The sequence below is a fragment of the Poeciliopsis prolifica genome, unplaced genomic scaffold (genome assembly GCF_027474105.1).
Source record: "Poeciliopsis prolifica strain line A6 unplaced genomic scaffold, Auburn_PproV2 SCAFFOLD017, whole genome shotgun sequence".
Taxonomy (NCBI): domain Eukaryota; kingdom Metazoa; phylum Chordata; class Actinopteri; order Cyprinodontiformes; family Poeciliidae; genus Poeciliopsis; species Poeciliopsis prolifica.
The window spans coordinates 7745325-7762443 of NW_026562392.1; the positions used below are offsets into that span (position 1 = coordinate 7745325).

Below are 17119 nucleotides of genomic sequence, written 5' to 3' on the forward strand. Positions count from 1 at the left end.
CAAATTTAGTTTTTCAGTGGGAATTATTCGCAGACTGTGGGTTTCTGAAGTCCTGAGCATACAGAACCACTGTTTTAATTTAATAGGACTATTTGCCAGACTTCCAATGCAGCTGTTTTCTTTTGTTGTTTACCAGTACTTTGGAGTTGTGCAAGTGAAATGCACCTCAGCCATTTTGAGATCAGTTGACTGACTCCTATCTTGGTCTTCTATTGGAAAATCAATAAATGTTATTGACACAGTGCTGCTGGAAGCAATCCATGCCTGTGCCCTTAGACTACTTTCGTGTGTTTTACACATGATTTCTTATCCTTTGAATCTTTGCCCAACAATACGAGCATAGAGATTTTTTCTGCTTTACTGGCAGGAGTTGATTAGCATTGCCAGAATTTTCTTTCCGGATTACTTTTCTTATGTTTCGTACATTAAAAGTGATCAATGTGATCCTTGTGGTGAGCTTTCTGATTGTGCCTTGGTGATGCAGTGTAGATTCTAGTAATGATTAATTTCTTTCTTTTTTCCTTTACTAATTTTGCACTTATCTGAAAGTTGAGGTTTTGGATTCCTAAGCTATAGCAATGCAGTCAAATGAGATAGCTTGCATGTATTTAGAAAATGGTTGTTTAATTCATGAAACACTTGAAGACTCTTCTTGGAGTGAGGGTTAAGACTACATTCTCCTCAAATCCTCCTGAAATGTGATGTGGACTTGACTTGACCTTTGACAAAAAGAAAAACAAATTAGCAGAAGTCTGTAAAGGCCTTAGCACCGGCAAATAAAGCTTGTGTATGTGCTGCTCACATGCTGCCTCTTGATCTCAGCTCCGCTACAGCTGGTTCACCACAACGAAGCCGGCTGTGAATACTCTGGCTATTGTGTCTGTCCACTGATGACGGCTGTTATTTTGTTTTTTCTTTAATGGTAAGTTGTTTCTCTGCCATTAGCACTGCGACGGCGCATACAAGAGTGTGATTGACTGTGCTAAGACTCTCCTCCTGGCTCTGATAAGTTGTTTCTGACCAAGAGCGCTGCATTTCTCCTGATGGTAGTAGGACCACAGGAAGGAGATAGAGGAGCTCAATTTTTTTCTTGTTTTTTGCTTTATTTTATTTATTCATTTATTTTTACACATTACCTGTGTAATGTTTTCAGAAATGTGAGAAAAAACACAAGTGGTTTTTAACCTTCAAAACATACCCAAGGCAACCATGGAAATGATGACATTAAAAAAACATTTGTTTTTAATCGAGTCTCTTCTGTAAATAAGAAAGATCGCATTTTTATCAAGCAAACTGTTTCTGTGAAATCACAAGTGACTGTATCAGAGACAGGTAGAGGAGAGTTTATCCTTTTGTCTCTGGATCTCTTTTGCCTTCCCTCCCATACACCATTATTCAGCCAACAGACACTTTAGGATCGATCGGGCACAGCAACATGGCCTAGCCGATGAAACATGTCCTCTCTAGGTACACAATGATAAATAAAGCACTGTGAGCCACACCATTGTACTGCTGCAGGGTTATGGGGTGAAATAAAAAAAAAAGGCAAAAAGAAATGGAACAGATTCAGAAGGGCAGATAGAGGTATAGGTCGAAGAGTAAACAGAGCATAAAAAGCTGGTGCTACATATACAGCTCATCTACCATTTGTGTAGGCGGAGGCATAAAGGGCAATATTGAAATCTCTCACCCACTCATACATTAAGGGGATAATTCATTATCATGCATGGCAATGGAACAGACTCCTTTGTAGAATGATGTGCACTCAAATGCAGCATCAAGTTTCATTCTTAGATGACTTTGATGGTTTGACTCAGAATGAAGCTGCAATATTTATTGTTTCCAGGACATCTTTGATGATGCCTAATTCGTTTTGTCAGTGCTGAGCTAACATCCGCCTGGCAGATCAAAACAACGAAGCACTCATTTTCACCTTTGAACGAAGCTACACACGGTTTGTAAATCAAGAGATAGTTGCACAGAGAAGCCTTTTAACTGATTATTCTTTTTTTTTTTGCATTCATTGTTTTGAATACTTCTGATTTAGGTTTACTCCACATTGAGTTTGTTTGATGCTATACTGTAGATGATGAAAATGACTGTTTGTCTTGTATGCTTCATAGATTCTACTCTTCACCCTATAGCATCTCCACCAATCGGATGATTGCACAGACATCAATCACACCCTTCATTGCTGCCTCCCCTGTCTCCACATATCAGGTGGGTTGACCGTCCTGTAGTTGAATGTCTATGGTATATTTGCCTGAGACATTGTATGTGTGCAAGATTTTTGTTTGTAAAACATTTTCCAAATCATGCATCTTTTCTTGCATTTTATTGTTATGTGATATGTTGTGTTTGTCTATTACAGAAAATCCCATTTTCTGTAATATATATATATATATATATATATATAATGGTCTGAACTGAAATGATATCTTGGAATAAATTAAGAAAATCTACAGAATGTACAGATGAACTTTGCCTACTCCTATCTAAAATCTACATGAGAACATGTTGCAAGCTAAAAATAACGGGCCATGTGTGTGATGTTAATGTACACATGCACATGCAAACATAACACCCCACATTATCTGAGGTATAGTCCCTATGCTTACATGGAATAAGGCCTTTTGAGGCATCCAGTGACATTTTTCGTCTTACCCTGTCCATATAGCTCTGATCCTAAAGTTCTGTTCTACTTTCCCATCCCAGTGTGTCCAACCTGCTCCCCTCACATCAAAACAAGTTTTATCAAAGCTGCCTGATAATCTAAGCTGTGGCTCTTTAAAAACCTGAGCAGGCTCTTGATCGACAGCTTGTCAAACACAGATTTCAGCACAGACACCTCGCCTCCCACACAGCTTTAGGAAAACAAACGAAAAACACAAATGCAAAGGTACACGTTCAGCCAAGCAAAATTCAAAGTCACATTGTGGTTCCTGCAGAAAACACAGGAGGAAACCTGCCTACGTTACGCAGCCTTATCTCCCCACAGACACACACTTACACATACCGTAGATAAACCAACATGCGCATTTGCATTATATTGCAATCTGTGAACTGTACAGTATCTTACATGTGGCAAAGTAGCCTTCAGGGACTGCAGAAAACAGAACAAGATGAAAGTAGTGATATGTGACCAAGAGAGCTTTGATGATGTAACCCTCACTGTGAAGCAGTAACTGGTGAATAGTTTTGCTCTCTGTGGTCTTTGTAACTTGTCATAATTACAGCTTAACTTAAAGTACAGCAAACCCTCAGCTTCCGCTGTCATGTTCTGCCACAGGGACTGATGATTAAATCTTCTTTTATTCTTTTGTTGTCTCATTTTGACTCTCTTCCTTTCATTTTGAATGCCGGTTGTTTTTCTGTCTGCTTTTCTGTCTTGGATACAAAACATTTTTACCAAACTCTTCTCTTTTGTCTTGTCTCTTGGTCGACTTTTTCCTTTATCTTGCCGCTCATCTCCACCTCCCTCCTAATTAATCGCTTTAATTTTTGTTCATGTCCTCTCTTGTCCTACTCCCCATCTTTTCTCTTTTTTCTGTCCCTTTATCTGATATAACTGGTGTCTCCTCCGGCTTTCTCTTCTCTCGGCTTTTCCCTTTCCTTGTCTCTATGTAGGTCCAGAGTACATCATGGATGCCACATCAACAGTATGTTATGCAACCTACAGTAAGTCTTCAAAGCCTACTTTTTCTTTTGATTTTTCATCATGTGTTATCATGTCTCGGTGGAGTCATTTTCTGCATTCATTAGTCCCCTTCGTTTTATGTCTGTCCTTCACTCCGTAAGCATGTCTCATTATCGGGCCTTGATATTGCTGTCAGGATTTAAAATATAGCCACATTTCTCTTTTAAAGTTAATTCTAATAACATTTTCACATGCTCTTTCAAAAACTAGATTACACTCACAGACCATCTCTAAAAATTCAGAAATTGAAACAAAACTAATTAGAGTACTGAGGAGGAATAAACCAAGGGATGCTGGAGAGATTTCAAAAACTTTACTACATGTCAACTAACTCATATCAAGGCAGAAAGGTGAATCTTAATAATCTAGAAGATTAAAAGTTTATTTCTGTGAAAAATGTCATCATTCCAAGTGATTTTATCTTCATTTAACCCTCCCACATTCTTAGTGTGACACTTAGGAATGCAGCAGATGTCACAGTTGGACAATGGAAAAATGTCAATTCCTGAAGTCATGGAAAATAAACCTCATAAAAGCACATGTGCGGTGTCAGTGTGACGCTCTGGGACAGCACACAAGGTAAAAATCTCATGCGGGGTCCACTGGAACCCCTCTTAGGATTGCGACAGGGTTTAAAAAAACAATTCTTAATAAATATATTTTTTCTATGGCTTCCACAGTTAATGTGGAGTGCCAATTTGACTGCCGTCCAGCAAATGAGTGACAAATGGTCATTGCTATGAAAGCAACTGTTCACACACATATGTAAACTTGAATAAGAGGAAAAAATGAGTGGTAGAATAAAGGATGCCACTGGCATAACCTAAGATAATGCTTGCAAGGTGCAAAACCCATTCATGACTTTGGGGGCGTTATACATGGTATGCACTGCGTCTGGAGTCAGCACTTCAAGAACCACCACAGATGGGAGCTGCAGCACAGCTGTCCCTGTTTTAATCCACCTTTGAACTCGAGAGAACAATGTGAAGATGGTCTGAACTGTTCCTGTAGTGGCAGTATATTAATGTGCCACCGTCTGGATACAGAAAGAAGAGGCAAACTGAGCCTCAACTTGCTCAACTTTGACCCGTTTCATATTTTGCTCTGCTGAGAAACTTTATAGGGATGCACAGTTTATTTTTAGCATGACCTGCCACCTGTCCTGCCAAAAGATGAGAAACATCAGATCCAACAATACAGGAGAGCCGAAAGCCACTGTTAAAGCAACTTGGGTTTCCTGACCTCTTCAGCAGTGCTGCAGGCTGTCTGGTCGCATTAACGCAGTAATTTATGCGAAAGGAACTCAAGCCAAGAATAAGTCTATATACTGCACAGTGCATGGACATACTTCCTCGCAGATGATGTTTCTCTTTTAATTCTGTTTAATTGGTTGTATGTAATATTTCAATATTCTGAGTAGCTTAATTGGTTTTCTTTTTGTTTGCTGATACCCTGTGTTTCACACATTGAACTGAATTGCTAGAATAATATTCATTTATTGATGGTGTTTAGATTTATTGACACACACCTTTACATTTCGCTCTTGTTCTGCTGATTCAGTGTCTGAGTCGCCTCCCTAGAAAGGCAGCCTGGAAAGCTCAGCAGAGCTATCTGTACAATCAATGATGAAACATTGCTCCCTGCTGGATTGAAATAGAACTGCAAATACAGAATTGCACAAGTGCTGGACATTTTGTGTTGATGGACATTTTCAATAAAAAAAAAAAAAAAGAAAATAGGACAAATACTACTTTGCCAGAAAAAGAAAACAAAGCAAGTGAAAGTTGTTAGAAAACAACTTATTTTGACTCTGAGAGTGGGCGTACAGTCAATAAACTCTGTGGGAGAACTACCAGCTCCTCTTTCATTCTGATGCTAATCATTTACACAGTCTTGATATAGTTTTTAATTCCTTTTGGCTATTCAGGGATTGTAATCAATTAGATCCAATTGAGTCCCAAAGGCTTCTCACTTAGCCCAACACAAAGTCTGAGCCAAAACCCCTCCTGTGTTTCATTTTCTCTCCTGAGGTAGACATATAAAACCTGTGCCTTTGTTGATTCATGAGGCAGAGTACAGTATTTAATTAGAGGAAGGAACAGGGTTGTCCGGCCTGTACTCATCTCACAAGCCGATTGCTGCTCAGAGCAGCAGGGCCAGTGGATTACAAAATCATTGGCTGGATAGATTCATGTTGCAGTCGCCTTGGAGGCTTCAGAAACCAGAAATTGGGAGTCAGGACTTTAAAGAATAAAGACATTCAGCCAGGTTTTGGTAAATTCAGTTATTTATTTATTTTTGTATCCTGCATTTTTAAGCATGCCCTGTTGCATTACAGTGTCAGGACAGATTTGATTTACGAAAGTGTGAGAAAATGTTTTTTTTTTCTTGTGACTTAGATTGTCAGTCACTTTGAAATTTCTCAAAACCACGCAACTGTAAGACTTGCAAATTCCCCAAACTCTACTCCTCCCTCCTGAATCTGGATATTATGTGTGTCATTTGGTCACTGTTTTGTTTCTGCTGAGTATGCAAAATTTCTGCCAGATAAACTATTTAGGTTGAAGATTTGTTAATGCATATTTAGTGATGGTGATTGAATCAGTTTATAAACTCAAGATCTACAGTTAAGCTCTTCCTTACCTTGGCATTGTCTCTGAGCTCTGAACATCTTGTTCTTGTAGATACTCCAGGTAGGTTTCAGGTATGGAATATGACAGAACTGGACGATGATGGTTTCCTGGAAGCTTCATGCTTGATTCTTCTCAAATCCTTCGCTAGCACCTTTTTTTCACATGTTTTTTTGCGATGCTGTGGACTGTTTACAATAAAAACATTGTATGGTTCTGTGATCACCTCCTCAAAATCTTAGCAGCTTCAAGACTGCTGCATCCCTCTCAGAGACTTTTGGTCACTTTTAACAGTCATTTAAATCTCTTCTTTTTTTGATCCGTTTTGCACTTTTGATACTCAAATGTCCCATCTAATGACTTCTTGAAATGACAGCTCAAGACGTGGAAGTAGTAAGACAGAGATAACAGGGAGGAAAGGCTGAGGGCTTGTTGAAATAGAAAATAAAAAGCAAAAGTGGGGCTTTGCCAGTGCAAGGAAAAGGGAGAGAGACACACACAGAGAAAGGAGAGAGAGAAGGAAGGGATTACAAGGGATAAATCAGAACAAAGAAAGGAAAACTTCTGCAGAAGCATGTCTGGGCTGTGTGCTTTTTGCTAAAAAACCCCGTCGGTGCATACGCAAAATCCCAACGCGAATACATGGGGGAAGGCTAGTCATTGTATTTCCTGGATCCAGAGCTCGGCAAATTAAAGCTGCAATGGAGAAAGAGAAACGGGGAAAGTCACAGCAGTTTGAATGGTAGCACAGGGTTTTTCTCTGCTGCGCCACAGTTAATAACTGCTAACTTTGATAAATGATGCACGCCACTTGACACATTTAGGCTGACACATTTATGCAGGCTTCTCATTCTCAGTCCATTACATACTCAGAGTTCTTGCACTCTCATTGCACAAATCTGCCAAATGTGCTGAGATGGACTTGGGCAAAAACCTAGCGACTGACTAAATTAATGACTCATGAACAGGTTAGGATAAACGAATAGTAAACAGAGCTGTGTCCTCTTTTTTGACAGCTTGAGAAGGAAAGAACACACACACACACACCTGCTCACATCCAGTATTCTGGTGCTTTATGTTCATTCTTTCTGAGATTAAGTGAGAAGCAAAAACATTAAACACACCAAAAACACACTTCAAGCAGCGCTTTAAAGGCTATGTTTCCAAGTACTGGATGAATGCTAGGATTACTTTAACTGCCTGTCTATACAACTTATTCAACTTAAGGTAAGAAGATGTCCTTCTGCATAATTACTTGCAAATTCTCACACAGGAAATTAATGCATTGCCTTAACTGGGGGCAAAAAAATGCTGCTTCTTTGACATGCCTGAAATTAGACATCTGAGGAATTAGAATTTCAGATTTCACTAAGTTCAAATACCCAAATTAGTCATTGTGATGCACGGGAACTTTAGTGCACAAAGTTTATACTATAGAACCCAGAAAGAAACTTTTCCACATGCTTTGCAAACATTGCAAGAGCATGTTTAGTGGCACACCTAGTAAATGTGTAAAACTCTTAAAATATTTTAATTTCTTATTCCTTTAATATAATATTTTATAGAGTGAAAGAAAAAGAAACACTAAGAAATAAATTGATAAATTCAAAAGTTGCTCAAATATTGGAACCTCTAGCAGACCCTCTAAAATAACTGGAGCATTTTTATTTGACATGTCAGTGATCTTTGTTAGAACTTGTAATTAGTAATTTATGAGTTTTAGACATGGATATTGGGCTGCATGAGGACCATAAAATCTCCAGAGCTTACCTTATATGAACTGCTACATGCATTGGCATCTCGGGATCACCAGGTTAATCTTATACACGACAAGCCTTGTACAATATCTAAATACCAAAATTGCATATATACATACTGCGTTTGCTAAATTCTCCATGGATTTTAAGTCAAACTAGCTGAGGATATGTACAAAAGCACCTTCTCTTCACTGTTGTATACCTCTGGGCCTTTTTACCATGTCATCAGAAATTTTCTCAAGTACCAGCACATGCTAACTGGTGGACTCCAAACCGTAAACTAAACATGGCTCAGAAAAGAATCTGAAATTGTACCATTCATGAGAGAAGACTTACTGCTGCACTATCATCAAAAGGAAATGTATAAATTTCAACAAGTGAAGCACCAATGGCAAAACAACTATTAGTTAACACGGAATTTTTTCCGGCATAGAATTATTGTAGTCAGATTAAAGCAGTGGTCTCAAACTGCAGCCATTCAAGGGCCATTGATGTCCCTTGTCCTACACAGGGACATCAATTAAATGGCCAAACTCTCTCACCAGCATGCAGTCAAGCTGTACAGAGGTCTGCTAATGAGCTTTTGGAGCCAGGTGTGCTGAAGCAGAGAAACATCCAATGGTTTTAGGCCACCGGGCGTTGAGGACTGGAGTTTAAGACCATTGGATTAAAGGCTGGATTTTTCAGTCCAATACATTTTTCTCTTTTTTTTTTTACATATCTACCAGAAGGGCCATTACATTTCCTTGTGCCTGTACCCAAACTTTTTACACTTTTTTCAATATTGTCATTCTGCTTGTGTCAGCCATGCATGCATGCAGGTGCATGTGGAAACTACCTCCAAGCAATTTCTGTTCTGCAGATTACCTTTGCTTTTGTGTGTATGAACAGAGACAGAAAGGGTGTGTTTTCAATGTGAAAAAGGAAGTTTTAGGAACAATGAAACCACCTGGACATAAAAGCACATTAGCTAAGCCTTTCTTTTTTATAACTCCATCCTGCGATGCTACTATTCCTAATACTATGTCTTTGAAGAAGCTGCATAGTGCCTGCAGCACACAGGGCTTAAAACGTTTGAAATAGGTAAGCTTTCAGCTTGTCAGCATAAGGTCTTTAAATGAGTGCAGACAAAGAAAGAGGAGAAAACATGAGAAAGGGACAGAAACGAGTGAGCCGATCCAAGGTGGAAGGGGATTTACTTCCCGGTCTCTTGTCCTTAGGGAGAAGAATCATGTCCGTCGGCCTCGCTTGTCCATTTATTACCCCCGTAGCAATGCCTGACGCAAGAAAACTTCAACACGTACACATGCTGTACAACGTATAATTAGACTCATCACATTCCAGCTAATGCTTTGTGTCCACATTGAGGCACATGCAGAGATAGCCCGTTTAACTCGTGTACAGTTATAAATCAAAGTGGGCAGTTAGTCATTATGGCTCTCCTTCTTTGTACAGCTCCCTCTCCCTCTGTGGGAGCCTGCTGTGAGACTGAATGCAGAGGAAGAAAAAGTCATTATGACAGCAATCAGTTTATTGAGGTGGATAAAAACCACAGTTGTTAGCCTGGATTGTGTTTGGTAAATCTGACTGGCAGAGGAAAACGCTTTCTTTTTTTGAATTCATCTTCTCCTTCTTTCTTCCAGGAAATCTGTTGATGCATCTGTTAGCATTCCTTTGTGTCCCATAGAGACACGGTGATTACATTGTAATTCTGGGTACCTGTAACTATGCGACTATGTAGTCCTCAAACAGATCGTCTTGTAAACACAGCAGCTCCATCGACGTGCTAAGCACCACTGTTCACAGCTCTGGTAACCTTTATCTGTAATGTTCATGAGGGTAAGCTGTTTTTCACCTGACAGACTGTATGTAGGTTGAAAACCTTTGAAACAGCTTGTGTCTCCAGTTTTAGGTGCATCCTTTTGTTTAGCAGTGCTTCTAAGCCTCTCCAGAGCAGCTCATTTGTGTCAAATGGCTTGGGCCTAAAATGCCAAACTTCTTCAACCCTGCCTCAACATGCATCCATGGAGGCGCTGACGGCTTGACTCCCCGGAACAACGCCGGCACATATCCGCTGATGGCGTCTGTTCCCATGGGGAGTGCAGTTAAAACAGTTGTGTTTACATATGCTGTTATGTTGTCAGGCATGCCAGCGCACACTGCAAGAAGTCTCGTATTAAGTCTTTTTGCAGAGCAGCACAGGCTGTAGCCGCGCCGCACTGAAGAAACACAGCTTAGAGTATCAAGGTGTTAGACGGCATCAAAGCCCTTCGCATTCAGGAGATTTACTGTAAAAGCCTCTCTCCTCCTTTCAGCAAGCAGGTGCTGTCGAGCCTGTCGAGCGAGCCGGCTGACTTGTTTTATTTCCGTGTACAAAGTCGAAACATTTGTAGTCATCAAGTTTAACAAGACCTGGGAGTCCGAACATCTTTCCCTGGCTGTATTTAGACAATTACAACCAGCTCTTATCCCAGCAGTGAAACTGGGGCTTTCACACACTCTCAGCGAAGAACGAGCTGCATGAAGAAAGAGACGAAAACAGCTGTGTTTTTCAAAAGTAGGAGATAAAAAAAAACCCCTCATGTACATAATAAGAGAACTTGTAAATCCCACACAGAATAACTTGAATTGACTTTCAGATTTCATTATACTTCATGCTGTTAGCCATCATTGTACAATGTAGCCCTTTACCTGACTTGTATTTCCTATTTTAATTTACAGACCTTGCAGGAGATTTTTAGTTCTCTTTTTTTTCCCATGTTATTGCATCCTGCATCTTTATCCTTCCACTTCACAATTTTGCACTCTTGTTTATTGGTTTGAATTGCTCTATCTGAATGAAGAACACTGAAGGAAGGCACATGAGTTTTTAAAAAAGAAAATTTCAAAGGCTGTTGACACAGATAATACAGGACAAAAGAAATCTGTGGCCTTTTCTGGGCCTCTCATGAACAGGGAGGAAGTTTTCTCGAAGCGACTCCAGGCAGTTTAGATGCATGCTAACCATTATTTCTTTGTTCGAGAATGTCTGTTTCTGTTTTACAGAATACTTCATATTTGTTTCTTTTTGGGAACCTGATCTGGCTCACTTATAAAGTGCAGACTTTGGCGTGACTGAGTAGTAACCCAAGAGCTAAACAGATGGTGCTATTGTCTGCAAAACAATGAATTGTGAAGCAAAAAAAAAAAAAAACTGTATTGAAGGTCGGGGGTGCCGCCCTTAAACACAAGAGAGAAGGTGACGTTGCCACGCTGTCTAGCATAGTTAATTTGCTCCAACCTTGACAGTTCTTGGACCTTAATTTTTGAGTTTTAGTTGTTTTTGTTTTTCATGGTTGGAAATATGAGTAAAATACTTATAATTAGCTTCATCCACCCATTTTCTTTACATGCTTGTTGCAAGGAGGGCCTGCTGAATATCTCAATGCTCATTGGGTGAAAGGCGGGGTACACCCAGTACAGATCACCAGTCCATAACAAGACATCACAGAGATACACAGGACAAACAACTATTCACACACACTAAAAACCCACGGACAATGTAGAATAATCATTTTACCATTCCCCATTTGTACTGTGAGGGGAAGCCAGAGTTCACAGAAACAACATGCACAATCCATGTAGGCCGGGATTCGAACCCAGGGCCTTCTTACTGCAAGACAAATTTAAGGACACGTCCCATCTGATCAAAGAATCTTAAATTCATCAATGGTTCATCCACAAATCTGGCCTTTGGTCAGGAAGGACAAGAAGTAAACTTCGATGAATGAATAGATTGATTAGTTATGTTTTATTCAAAGGGTCAGAGCAACGATAAGAGAGGAGAAAAGATTTCACAGTCTTAGTTTGAAATTTAAAATCATTTAAAGTTATAATCCTTTTGTAATGTTTGTGTTTTTTCACACACACACACACACCCACACACGCACACACATCTATATATATATATAGTTGTTGTTTTTGTACTTTGAGATTAACCATATAGACACAGATATTTGCAGTATGTATGATTTGACTCCACTGTATTTTTTTTTTTTGTCATTATCTCACAACTAAAATCCACAATACTGAGAAAAGCCCTGAATGTGTTTGCTCTGTTCTTCTTCACCAGGGTGCTGTGATCACCCCAGCCACGGCCATAGAGCCCAGCTTGTCTCTTCACCCATCCAGTGTCATGGCTCCTCTCACCCAGCAGATGAACCATCTCTCTCTGGGCCCCACAGGCACTGTGAGTCTCTCTTCCAACATATTTCTCTGAACACACCAGCCACACAAGAACCCACGGCGGAGGCAGCATCATGCTACTGAGACAGTGGGCATATTTAATGGGGAGAGGATGAAGCTAAACACAGAGTCAGCTGGTGTGGAAAGTTTACTTTGCAACACGACAGTCACTCTACAACTAACGGGCAGACTTACATTAGTGTCTTGTCACACAGTCAAGCATACTTTCAAATGACACCCTTTCTTTTATTTTCAGAAGCTTTTGCAACCCTGCAGCTAAATCAAACTGAATGTCTTTATTTCTCACATTTGGCTGCTAGCAATTAAATGCCAACTACAAATCCAAAGCTAGATTTTAACATGCTTGCACCAGACTGTACGTATCGGTTCACCGTGTGTGCCCCGCCTTGTGTCTCTGCAGTACATCTCTGCTGCAGCGGCTGCTCCTATGCAAGGAACCTACATTCCCCAGTACACTGCAGTGCCTGCCTCTGCTATTACAGTGGATGTAAGATGTTTGTTAACCATACTGTGCAGAAAGATTTAGATGGTCTTATGATTGATTGTACTATTGCGAAGTCACAGATGATAATTTTAAACAGTATTATTTACAATTTCAGATGTGTGGAATTTTGAATTCATTTAGATTTGTTAATTTTAATAGGGGGAAAAAGTTCACTTTGTCACAAATTACTTGTTAAAGTTAGAATCAACCTTTACTTTTCATGAAGTAAGCAAGTTGTAAGTAGAATATGTGCTTAGCTTGTTTATCCAAAGCTGAAAAATTGGGGAGGGGGAAAATGCTTATATCACTCTCACTGCAGCAATTTACTTTGACCTCCTTTCTTCCACTCTGTGTCCAATCAGGGTGTGGTGACAGACCCATCTCCACAGACAACTGCCCCCTCCTCACAGGATGCCAGCGGGCAGCAGCCTTTATCAGTGGAGAATTCAGCAGACCATGCCACAGCCTACTCCTACCAGCAGACAAAGTGAGTTTACAAGAAACATATATATATATATATATATATATATATATATATATATATATATATATATATATATATATATATATATATATATATATATATATATATATATATATATATATATATATATGAAAACCAACTCTGCAGATCCTTTTTATGCGACAGAAGTGTAGTAGTACGCTTTAGCCCCTTGATAACGCCATGAGTCTTTCTTCTGACCATCAGGTCAACTGTAGCTTTCACTAATTGTTAGCAATTTTAATAGTTATTAGCTGTCTAATGTCTAATTTCTGTGTTGACTTACTTTGGCATAAAAAATATTTTTTTAGACAGGTGATATAATCTCGCACCAGGTCCACACTCCATTTTCTTCAGAGTTTCTGGAGACAGGGGAAAGAAAGTGAACTCTGGAAAAAATTAATATTTACCAACTACATGCAAATGCTCTAAGATACCTATGAAGACAATCGGTGTGGAAACAGATTGTTTCGTGAGCATAATTACAAAGCTAAACTGGGGATTTTTTTTAATTATTATTTTGCTCATAACTCTGTCATTATTTCTATCACTCCTCTTTATGATGACTACGTCGTTTTCGCCACCCCGATAACTTGACTTTATTGCGTTCCTGCAAAAAAAAGTCTTGGTCATCAAATTTTTTCTGACTTCTCTGTCTCCTTCAGGTAACTGGCGGGAGTCATTGTTGCATTGCCTTTAGAAGGACTGCGAAGGAGCCGGAGACAGACAGAGAATAAAAACAAGTCAGAGGACAAAAACACAGCAGTGAGATGGACATGGCAGACAGGAAAATGCTTCCACTGTGCACAGGAACCAAATAAATGAGGAAAAAAATATGCTATATTTTATAGCTGTTTGAACCAAGACAACGACAGCTATAAAAAAAAAAATAACAAAGAATGTTTGTTGAACTACAAGACAATGGTATCAATCACAGTCTAAGACTGATTTGATCATTTTTCACCTTGAGACTGGACTTTCCCCTGTGGAGGGGTAAAAAATGAAAAAAACAAAACAACAACAACAACAAAAAAACTATATCAAAGACTGAAATCAAAACTCAAACTGTAAAGAAAAAAAAGAAAACATTTGAATGTGCAGGTAGAAATTTTGACTTTTTTATCAAAAATTTGAGGAAGCAATGTCTAGCAGAAAACAGACTGTCTTCCTCTGATATGAAGATCTGTTTTTCTTTTTCTTTTATTTGAGTAATTTTTTAGAAAATCAATGTTTTCTTAAATTCTCATTGCCTTAATTTTCTCAGACTTTTTGGGGAAAAAAAAGACTCCATAGTGTTAAATTCTTCTTAAAAATGATTGAAAGTGTGTTGTGGGGATCTCAGAGAGGAAATCGACAAAGCTATCTGTACAGGTTCTAAAAAAAAAAAAAAAAAGATATTACAATAGTTTGAAGATGACAAGCAGTGAAGTGCAAAAGCAGTTGATGGATTAGATGGACAAAAAAAATTGCGTGGCTTGTTAAAAGAGTTGATCCGCGGCTTCCTGGGCAATGTGGTTTGATGTAACGGTGGGATCCAATCTCAGTTTCTCTGACACATTGTCTCATTTTCAGGTTTTGTTGTTCTTGTCATTGCAGTCCAAATGTTCTTGTTTGTGTGCTTTGGTTGTCTCACAACATAAAGAAAGGAAAATCTTCATCAACAACCAAATTGAAGAAAAACAAACAAACAAAAAAAGATTTATAAATATGTGATAAGCAATAGTTTGAGTAAAGCTGTCGACAGTTTCTTGAGTCTTTCTTAACGGTTGAACAAATGCTGCCGATGGCATATTTTATACCAAAGACGAAGAAATTATGTAGAGAAGAGATCTTCCTTGTTGTTTGTTCAACTCTTTCACCTTTTAAAAGTGAAACACATTCTTGCTTATCATGGTTTTAGTGGATGAGAGTCCCCAACGCAGCTTGTGAGATTAAAATAAAATATGCAGTAGGTCTTTAACTCGATTGCCTCAACGAGAAGAGCAGCTTAGTTTGTCGTGACGTTGAGTTCAGCGTTGACTGAAGAGACGCATCCTTCTTGACAGAGCGGTGGCTTATAATAAGATGGCTGGGATGCTGAAATTAAATCCTTGTTTGCTAAAATACTAGAGATCTCATCAACACAATTTGGAATGCAAACTCTAATTTGCACAGATTACTTTGTTTGCTTAAAATGTGGCACTGTGGAGCAGTTATAGGCCGCCAGTAGCTTACCTCCAGAAGACAGCGACCAAAAGTAAAACTGAATGTTTCGATGCTATCTGCTTCGTCTACAGATCAGAAAACAAACATTTCTTATCATTTCACTGAATGAAAAGTCATACATTTTTATTAATTACCTTCTGTTTTTTTTTTTTTATCTGGTTTTTGATATCAAATGATGATTGAAAGATTTATCCAAAGGAATATGTTGTAGTCATATGTACATGTGGGAATAAGATTTTAATATATTGATAAAATATGTTATACATATAAATGTATGTTAGCAACTGAAGTCATGTGATGCATTTTCAGACTTTTTAAGAAGAAAAAAGTTTTACTTTTAGGAATATTACAATAAAATGAAATTTTATGGGAGATTATACATTTTAAAACATTCTTTAAGAAGGGCACTAACTTGGATTAGTTTTATGATGCAAAACATTTGAGTACATGCAAAATAATTTATTTGAACTCTCAAAAGAGAGGAATTATTTTAGCGCTAATCTTTATTTCTTAATTCTAATTCATCTGCAAACTGAGATTACTCTCGTCACTGTCTTCTGCAGTTGAGATACTGACTACACATACGTGTCATTCACAACCCACTTTTAACAAACAGAACTTGTTCTGGAAAACACTCTGTTTTGTCTGTCTTGCCAAACACATGTAATTTGTAAACACCAATGACCTCCGTCAGACAAAAGGGCACTTCTGCAGAACAAAACTATTTCAGCTTATGAACACTCTTCTACAAGGGCAATATTTTGTGTGCAACTTTTTTTTTTTTTAACTGTCTTTAGACAATTACTTATATTTGAGCTGCTAAACACTTTTCAGTATTGGGGAAAGAGGGTGTCCTGTGTTGTGTATGTGTGTGTGTGTGGGGGGGAAATGCACCATTGAAATACAGCAACTGATTATTTTAAGGCAGATTGAAGACTGAAGAAGAGAAAATGAACAAGACATTGTTCTGAGTATGAGTGCATCAGATGCGTGGACAGAAACCAGGAATAGAAGTGTACATGTTATGGTTCGCACTGTTTCTGAGTCCACATCCATGTAGACCAACTTCACTCTGGATGGAGGTTAAAAGACAAAATGGATGGAGAAATGGTGATTATTATTATTATTATTTTTTTTTTTTTTACCAAAACAAGGCAGATACAAACTTCTCATGGAAAATAAACTATCAGAAGCAAAAGAGGAGGCTGAGGAAACAAAGGTAATATTTATGAGGTGTTTCTTTTTTGTACAGGCGTGTAGAAGATGCAAGACTTTGAGGATGCTATTTTTTTATTTGCTTGGTCACATGCCTCCAATGTCTTTCAAAGTTGTGATTTTGAGTGTCTGTAGAACCAGTGGGTGTTGCTGTAGTTTCACACGTGTGTTTTTTTGTTTGTTTTTGTTTTCTTTTTTGACAAAACTTTCAATAAATTTTTTTTTTATAAAAACAGCCAGTGCCCACATTTCTCAATGGCTTATGCCGCATATTACCGCTAGGGTGCAGCATTGTTTTACTGCATGTGGCTAAAAAGCAGGTTTATAGCATGTGCATGCATATTGCTTCAAGCAGTCCATAAGTTACAACAAGAGACTGAGCAG

General features: G+C 38.6%; 1 protein-coding gene across 3 annotated transcripts in view; it reads left to right on the forward strand.

Annotated features, from left to right (window-relative positions):
* Positions 1-16970, forward strand: part of LOC129367508 (RNA-binding motif, single-stranded-interacting protein 3-like) — a 119341-nt gene extending 102371 nt beyond the window's left edge. Inside the window, exons 9-14 of one of the 3 annotated variants that reach the window (XM_055042018.1) lie at positions 2124-2220; positions 3628-3678; positions 12196-12312; positions 12730-12816; positions 13176-13300; positions 13981-16970. In XM_055042018.1, the coding sequence (XP_054897993.1) occupies positions 2124-2220; positions 3628-3678; positions 12196-12312; positions 12730-12816; positions 13176-13300; positions 13981-13984 (481 nt within the window). In that variant the 3' untranslated portion in view covers positions 13985-16970. Of the gene's footprint in view, positions 1-2123; positions 2221-3627; positions 3679-12195; positions 12313-12729; positions 12817-13175; positions 13305-13980 lie in introns of those variants that run through there. The other 2 variants (XM_055042020.1, XM_055042019.1) reach the window with 2 other exon arrangements.
* Positions 16971-17119: the final 149 nt, after the last annotated feature.